The sequence below is a fragment of the Phalacrocorax aristotelis genome, chromosome 25 (assembly GCF_949628215.1).
Source record: "Phalacrocorax aristotelis chromosome 25, bGulAri2.1, whole genome shotgun sequence".
Lineage (NCBI taxonomy): Eukaryota > Metazoa > Chordata > Aves > Suliformes > Phalacrocoracidae > Phalacrocorax > Phalacrocorax aristotelis.
The window spans coordinates 1,490,171-1,498,795 of record NC_134300.1 but is presented as its reverse complement, the minus strand read 5'-3'; the positions used below and the strand labels follow the sequence as shown (position 1 = coordinate 1,498,795).

Below are 8,625 nucleotides of genomic sequence, written 5' to 3'. Positions count from 1 at the left end.
CGTGACTTTTTGCTCCTCTCGCTTTGCACCGGCGTGGGGGGAAGCCAGTCCCAAAGCAGCTCCCGGCCCCTCCGCAGCCCCCCGACGCTCCAGCCGCCGAAGGAGCCCTTCGGCAAAGGTTGAATCCGGGCAGGTTTTTGTGCCGCTTCGCGACCGTAGCCCCGGGAGGGAGCGGGGCCGGGGCTGTCCCTGCGCAGGGCGACGAGGTGGCTGGGACGGGACGGGCATCCCGGAGAAGAGCGCCTGCAGGGACAGAGCCCATCCCTAAAGCCTACGCCAGCCAGGACCGGTCCTTTCTCCCCCAAACCCTCAAGCCCTGAGCTGGCTGCTGCACCCTGGGCTCAGGGCAGTGATGCCTGTCCCTGGGAAAGCACCCGAGCAACTGGCGACACAAGGAAATTCCTTAGTTCTTCCTTTTTCCTTCCAATAAATCACTCCGTCGAGGCTTCGGCAGATTTTTCCGCACAGCTCACCCTCGCCCTTTGAGGCCTAGAACCCTTCAGGCAAAATCCCAAAGGATAATTATTTCAGTTGCATCCTTGAATAAAAACCATTCATTCCTATTTTTCTAATTTAAAGCTTCGGCCCCTGTGGAACGGGAATGCATTTTTAAAATGCATTTAGGAATTTTATTCGGTAAAACCCGCAATTTTCTTTAAAAGCAGCAATAACGCGTCCTCCCTCTTCAAACGCGCTGCGCCCAGGCAGAGGCGAGACGTTCGCCCCCGCCTTTGGGAGAGGTTACCTGCAGTTTTAAAACGACCGTGGCCAGAAATCACCTGCCGGAAAGGCCGCTGCCTGCATTTTACTTCTCATGCAAAGGGGATTAAGCCTCAAAAAGCTGCCTCTCATTCCCCCGACACACCTTTTACAGGACGCGGGCAGCGCAAGCAGGCTGCAAGATGCGCCTGCATCACGTTTAATATCGAAGCTGGGCTCCCTGCGCCGCCAGCCTGCCTTCCCAGGCAGTTTAGGAAAACTTATTTAGGAAAACTCTTTTTTTTTTAAAGGAAAACTGGCGCCTGCCAAAGCACTTCAACCCTTCCGAGAGCTGGACCGTGCCCAAACCGCCCCTCCCTGCACGTGGCCCTGGCACTGCTCAAAAGGCGTGTTTCGGGGATGCTCCGTGCCCCGTCTCCCCTCGGAGCCCGTCCTGCCGCAGGCGCTCTTCACCAGGGACACGCTCCGACCTCCCGGGGCGGGGGACCGACATCCCCGGGGGTCTCGCCGGTCAGCGGGCACCGACGGCTGCCCGGCCCGCCGGCCCGCGCCGGCTCGCGGGGATGAGCATGGCCAGGGGCTGCTTTTTTTTTTCGGCGGGGACGCAGCTATTTGATTTCCGTCCCCCTCTTCCCCACGCGCCCAGCTCTTCCCCAGCCTGCGGCCCCCGGCCGAGGAGCGCCGTATGTACTGCGTGCGTCGCCTGCTGTGCTAGAATGAATGCCTACAAAATCCTAAAGCTATTTCTCAGGCAGTTTATGATAATTTCCCCCCACCCCATCCCCACCCCCATAACCCGTTTCGCCCCTGCGCCCCCCCCCCACCCCTCCCCGCCCCCTCCCCGCGGCCCCGCTGCGAGCCGGCGGCGCTCCCAGGGACGGCGGGGACCCCGTTATGTGACCCAGGTATCCAACCGCATGCGCTTTACGGAGGGGCTCTCCCCCTCGGGCTCGCTGGTGGGTCGCAGGAGGCCCAGGGATGAGCCGAAATCGGGGCGGGCGGGATCGTCCCGCTCGCTGCTGCCTTCGTAGGAGCTGGTGTTGCTGCTGAGGCTGTCGACGGGCGAGCGGCCGGTGGGCTCGTGCCGGGGCTGGTGGGGGAAGGTGCTGAGCGGGGTGGCAGTGTTTCTTTCCCGGTTGGGCGAGACGGGCTCCGACTTGATGCTGATGTTGGGGTTGGTGTTGACAGTCAAAGTGGTGGTGTGGGACAAGTGACTCCCTTGTCTGGGCATCCGGAAGGCGGGGGAACAAGGTTGGGAGAGGAGGAGGAGGAGGAGAGCAGGAGGGGAGGAAAGGGGAGAAACAGATGGAGGAGGAGATCACGGGAAGTCTCTTGTTATTCATCTTTTTGGTGGCCTTTTACTCTCCAATCACAGAATTCATAACCCACATCCCCGTGGCTGAATGAATCCAGAATTACGAATCTGGATTAGATTATGAATCTGGATTGGATTATGAATCTGGATTAGATTATGAATCTGGATTCATAATTAGAATGATGAATTATTAGGACTCCAGAATTAATAAAACTCACCACAATGCACCTCTGCCGAGCCAGGATTACACCCCGCACAACCCCGTGGGCAGCATCCCTCCTCCACCAGCGCCCCACGATCCAGCCCCGACTCCCCCCCGGGGCAGAGACCCAAACACGCGGAGGAGAAGGACAGGCTGCGACACCCCACCCCGTCCCACGAGCACCCCTACGGCTCTGCCCCAGCGTCCCCCCCACCCAGGGGCCGCGCAAATCCGGTGGAGGGCTCAGACGGGCGGGTTTTGCTCCAAGCCGGGAACCTCTTTAGCCTTTTTCCTAGACCCAAAATTCCATCTGGGTGCTGCGCGTCCTGCAGCCCCGCTGCTGGGGAAGCTGCCGCCCGCCCTGCCTGGAAAATGCGCTCCAGGCAGCGGAGAAACACATCCAACTCCCTGTGCAAAAGCCTGGTGCATCCATACATCCACCTGGCACTTCATGCCGGGCATGTCAGGGTCTTCCTCCTAAGCTGGCTTTGGGGTAAAATCACTGAATCCTCCTCTTCAATTCCTGCCTCTTTTTGTCCCACGGTCTTGGTGTGATCCCAAGCAACCGGCTTAAATCTTTATTTTGACTAAGATACTCTGAAAAAGCTTGCTGTGTGGACGCTTTATTCCAGACTGAAAGCGGATCCACGTCAGAAAACCTGCCCCAATATGCAAGTGTGTGTATTTTTGCCCTGTACTAAAGCAATTCATTTTCAATTTTAAAAGCTACCCTCTTCCTACGCTAGCAGTACCAGACGCCTTACCCTGCAACGACCACCCCGCTGGACTCTGCCTCCTGCTGGACCTCAGCTGCCCCCGGGTGAGGTGAGGAGAGCAATCCTGCTGCGGTTAGACAGCAAGAGGCAGCTCTCAGAGAGCATCGCCTAGCACACTGCCGCCCTGATCTCCTCTGGGGACCCCAGGGTCACTCCTGCGATAGTGGTAGGGGCAGGATTCCCCAGACTTCACGAGCTGGCTGGGCCGGCTCCTCCTGCAGCTGTGGGCACGCCTGCTCCTGCCTCCTCAAAGCACGGTGCAACTGGCAGGGCCCTGCAGCGGGAGGCTGGCGATAACCCAGCCGAGGAGCCGCAGCTCGGGTTCTGCAGGTTTGGCACCCTGGAGGAATTCCCCGTTTCCCTCTTTCCTCTTAAAACACCATCTGAGTGGTCCCCGGTACCCATTTCACTTACATTAAATTTCCTAGCGATACAGGAACCAGGTGCTGCTGCTGCTGCTGCGGCTGCTGCTGTTGCTGCGGCTGCTGCTGTTGCTGCGGTTGCTGTTGTTGCTGCTGCTGCTGTTGCTGCTGCTGCTGCTGCTGCTGTTGCTGCTGCTGCTGCTGCTGCTGCTGCTGCTGCTGCTGCCAGGCAGAGATGTTGCCAAGGGACAGCCCACCAGGTGAGCTGAATGCCGGCAGCGAAGACAACTCGGCGCTTGTCAGCTGATAATCTGGAAAGGAAGGAGCCCTTCAGTCATTTCAATGTCAAACCTGCTCCAACAGAGCCCCTGAGCCCTGCGGGAAGATGGAGACCTGCTCGAGAGACACGATCCAGCCATGGCTTACGGAGCCTCGGCTACTGCTGGGAGCTGCACAGGGATGCTGGCCATAGGACACATCTCTCAGAATCAGAGACCGGTTTGGGTTGGAGGGGACCTTTAAAAGCCATCTGGTCCTAGTCGCAAGCAGGGACATCTTCGACTCGACCAGGTCGCCCAGAGCCCCGGCCAGCCTGACCGTGGGTGTCTCCAGGGAAGGGGCATCGACCGCCCCTCAGGCAGCCTGTGCCGGTGTCACCACCCTCGGCGTAAAACATTTCGTCCTTCAAGGCATGAGCCGCTAACAGGACCCCCTGGTTACCCCCAAAAAGCGCCGCAAAGGCGAACGCGGCCCGTGCCGATTCCACTCAGGAAGGACCATGGGTGTGACCCCCCCAACCCAGACACCCCTCGGGCGGAGGGCGGCCGGCACAGACAACCCCCGGGGTAATAAAACCCTGGTAGGTGCTGAGCCCCCACTCCCCCCCCACCCCCCACCCGTGCGTGGCGCATCCCCGCGGGCCACCCCCACGCCGCGTGGGCGCTCCCCGCGCGGCAGCAGAGGGCGCTCTCCGCCCGCCGCCGCGCCCCCCGTCCCCCCAAACCTGCGTGGGGCGGGGAGGGAGCTGCTCTTCCCACCCACGACCCCGCCAGCAGACCCAAAACTAGCCGAGCATCCCCAAACTCAGCCCAGCATCCCCGAAAACCAGCCGAGCATCCCCAAAAACCAGCCGGGCATCCCAAAAACCAGGCGGGCATCCCACAAACCAGCCAGGCATCCCCAAAACCAGCCGGGCATCCCAAAAACCAGGCAGGCATCCCAAGAACCAGGCGGGCATCCCAAAAACCAGACGGGCATCCCCAAAAACCAGCCGGGCATCCCAAGAACCAGGCGGGCATCCCAAAAACCAGCCAGGCATCCCCAAAAACCAGCCGGGCATCCCAAGAACCAGGCGGGCATCCCCAAAAACCAGCCAGGCATCCCCAAAAACCAGCCAGGCATCCCCAAAACCCAGCCGGGCATCCCAAAAACCAGCCGGGCATCCCCAAAATCCAGCCGGGCATCCCAAAAACCAGGCGGGCATCCCCAAAAACCAGCCAGGCATCCCAAAAACCAGGCGGGCATCCCAAGAACCAGGCGGGCATCCCAAAAACCAGCCAGGCATCCCCAAAAACCAGCCAGGCATCCCCAAAACCCAGCCGGGCATCCCAAAAACCAGCCGGGCACCCCAAAAACCAGGCGGGCATCCCCAAAAACCAGCCGGGCATCCCCAAAAACCAGCCTGGCATCCCCAAAAACCAGACGGGCATCCCAAAAACCAGCCGGGCATCCCCAAAAACCAGCCGGGCATCCCAAGAACCAGGTGGGCATCCCCAAAAACCAGCCCGGCATCCCCAAAACCAGCCGGGCATCCCAAAAACCAGCCGGGCATCCCCAAAAACCAGCCAGGCATCCCAAAAACCAGCCGGGCATCCCCAAAAACCAGCCCGGCGTCCCCAAAAACCAGCCGGGCATCCCCAAAAACCAGCCCGGCATCCCCAAAATCCAGCCGGGCATCCCAAAAACCAGGCGGGCATCCCCAAAAACCAGCCAGGCATCCCAAAAACCAGGCGGGCATCCCAAGAACCAGGCGGGCATCCCAAAAACCAGCCAGGCATCCCCAAAAACCAGCCAGGCATCCCCAAAACCCAGCCGGGCATCCCAAAAACCAGCCGGGCACCCCAAAAACCAGGCGGGCATCCCCAAAAACCAGCCGGGCATCCCCAAAAACCAGCCTGGCATCCCCAAAAACCAGACGGGCATCCCAAAAACCAGCCGGGCATCCCCAAAAACCAGCCGGGCATCCCAAGAACCAGGTGGGCATCCCCAAAAACCAGCCCGGCATCCCCAAAACCAGCCGGGCATCCCAAAAACCAGCCGGGCATCCCCAAAAACCAGCCAGGCATCCCAAAAACCAGCCGGGCATCCCCAAAAACCAGCCCGGCGTCCCCAAAAACCAGCCGGGCATCCCCAAAAACCAGCCCGGCATCCCCAAAAACCAGCCGGGCATCCCAAGAACCAGGCGGGCATCCCAAAAACCAGCCAGGCATCCCCAAAAACCAGCCGGGCATCCCCAAAAACCAGGCGGGCATCCCCAAAAACCAGCCGGGCATCCCAAAAACCAGCCGGGCATCCCAAGAACCAGGCGGGCATCCCAAAAACCAGGCGGGCATCCCAAAAACCAGCCCGGCATCCCCAAAAACCAGGCGGGCATCCCAAAAACCAGGCGGGCATCTCAAAAACCAGGCGGGCATCCCAAAAACCAGGCGGGCATCCCAAAAACCAGGCGGGCATCCCAAAAACCAGCCAGGCATCCCCAAAAACCAGGCGGGCATCCCAAAAACCAGCCCGGCATCCCCAAAAACCAGCCGGGCATCCCAAAAACCAGCCGGGCATCCCCAAAAACCAGCCGGGCATCCCAAAAACCATCCAGGCATCCCCAAAAACCAGCCGGGCACCCCAAGAACCAGCCCGGCATCCCCAAAACCAGCCGGGCATCCCAAAAACCAGCCGGGCATCCCCAAAAACCAGCCCGGCATCCCAAAAACCAGCCAGGCATCCCCAAAAACCAGCCGGGCATCCCAAAAACCAGGCGGGCATCCCAAAAACCAGCCAGGCATCCCAAAAACCAGCCAGGCATCCCCAAAAACCAGCCGGGCATCCCAAAAACCAGACGGGCATCCCCAAAAACCAGACGGGCATCCCCAAAAACCAGGCGGGCATCCCAAGAACCAGACGGGCATCCCCAAAAACCAGCCCCGCATCCCCAAAACCAGCCGGGCATCCCAAAACCAAGCTGTGTAGGGATTTACAAAGGGTGGAAAATCCTCGCCCCCCCACCCCGCCCCAGCATGGGTGGCGGGGGGAGCGGCTGCTCTGCCAGGAGGTGGGTTTGGTCAAACCCTCGGTCAGCTGCATCTGCATCAGATACAGGCACCCACAAACCCTGAGCGTTCATCAAACGCTCGCCCTCCCTCCCCGAGCCCCCTCCCTCCCCCTTTCTCGCCGTCGTTTTGGGTGTCTTGTGGGCTCAGCCTTCCCCCCACGCCAGCGGGGCCGAACCTGCCAGCAGCAGCGCGACACAAAGAGGCGGCTGCAGAGGTGATGAACCACTGCCAAAGCCGCCGGGCTGATTCGAGGCACACCCTTACAGCAAATCCCAGGACTGGGTTCTTTGCCCCCAGCACCAGCCATTCCAGTTTAGGAGCTCCTGACACCCACTGGTTACGACAGCTAACGCCGACTGCTTGAACCGGAGCCACCCCGTATCGCGAAGCTGCAAACGCTCGGGTTTGACTTAATCAGGCTGCAGAGCGGGGCACGCGAGCCTGGCCAGCGGGAAGCTCCGCACGACCTCGCTGGCCTGAAACCAAGACAATTCCCCACCCAATTAATAGGTTTGCCCTGGAAAGAACAAGCGGAGACACCCCCAGGCTCGGGGTTTGCTCAGGGCATCTGCACCCTACAGCGACCTATGCAGTGATAACCCCCCCGCTGCCATATCTCTAGCAAACATCCCAGCCACAGACATCGAAGGTGCCCCGCGTGGGAACGTTTCTCTGCCTATGGTCATCTGCGAGAGGAAAAAATAAATACAGAAAGCTGAAATTCAGGCTACCCTCCCTGCTCTCAGTGGTACCAGCACAGGGCTCAATTAAACCCTATTTTTGGGACGTTGGCTGTACACGACTGGCTGGTGGACCACAGGGCCAGCAATGATTTCCACGCAGGGAGAGGAGCCTACTCATCACGCACAAACAGGCATCTTCTGGCCTCCACCTACTAATTAGGAGAGGGAGTTCCTAACACGCCTATTCTGGGTTCTTCCAGACAAGCAGCTTTTTTACATTTTTGCAAACTTTGAGCAAATGCCAAAGCGAGTTATGCAGGAAACCAGCAGGTCCTTGAAGTCTTCGCGGAGGTTTAACAGGTCGCAGATGAACAACTTGCCCTTTGCTCAGGCACGTGCGCCGTAACCGTCGCCTCGGGCAGGTTTGAGCCCCGCCAGCCCCAATCTGATGTGCCTACGAGCAGGCTGGTTCACATTCTTCCCCAATTTCTGGGGGCCTGATGCTCATTTTCATTAAGCCCCTATTACAACATCACCCGGAGCTCTCAAGAGCCTGGAGATGGGTGTAGCTGCAATTACCATCCACTTAAAAGCACCTTCACGCTGCCGGCACAACAGCGTGACAGAATCAGGCCCTCACAGACCTTCTGGATACGACAGCGAGTTCTCGTTATTCACATGAGCTTCCCCTTGATTTTAATCCTGTGAAACTCTCGGGCTCGACCGCGTCTGGCGGCCGTGAGTTCCACGAGCGATGATGCAGCTGCCCGGGGAGAGGCAGGCTCGTGCTTGCAGCGGCACATTTCCCCCTCGTATGAAATGACCCCTCGGGAAGCTCTTACGCGGGCTGCGCGCTCTTACCTGTGTTGTACGCCGTGGGCATGGCGGAGAAAGGCAGCCCCTGCGTCAGCAAACTCGGAGTAGCCACAGAAACAACCGGCGTGGTTAAAGAGTGAGTTGCTTGGGAGACACCTAACCGCTGCGTATTCTGCCGGGGAAGCAAACGGAGAGGGTGTTACAACCCAGATGCGTTTTACTCGGTTGTCCTTGTGGGTTGTGACCCCCCAAAACCTTGGCCTGCAGCTGTCCCCCCCACCCCACCCTGCCCCCAGGCATGCACCAGCCAAGGCTGATCACAGAGACTGTGGGACTAAGCAGGGTTGATCCTCTGGCCATTCCTCATTGCAACAAAACAAAGTACAAACCACACCGGTTCCAGCCATTTCGGACCCTTGGTGACG

At 59.6% G+C, this 8,625-nt stretch overlaps 1 protein-coding gene across 11 annotated transcripts in view; it reads right to left on the bottom strand.

Annotated features, from left to right (window-relative positions):
* Positions 1-1,546: 1,546 nt before the first annotated feature.
* MEF2D (myocyte enhancer factor 2D) overlaps positions 1,547-8,625 on the bottom strand; it is a 78,658-nt gene continuing 71,579 nt past the window's right edge. For all 11 annotated transcript variants that reach the window (XM_075075362.1, XM_075075364.1, XM_075075354.1 and 8 more), the window contains 3 exons: positions 8,246-8,372; positions 3,428-3,686; positions 1,547-1,943 (listed from right to left, as the gene is read on the bottom strand). In XM_075075362.1, the coding sequence (XP_074931463.1) occupies positions 1,613-1,943; positions 3,428-3,686; positions 8,246-8,372 (717 nt within the window). In that variant the 3' untranslated portion in view covers positions 1,547-1,612. The remainder of the gene's footprint in view (positions 1,944-3,427; positions 3,687-8,245; positions 8,373-8,625) is intronic.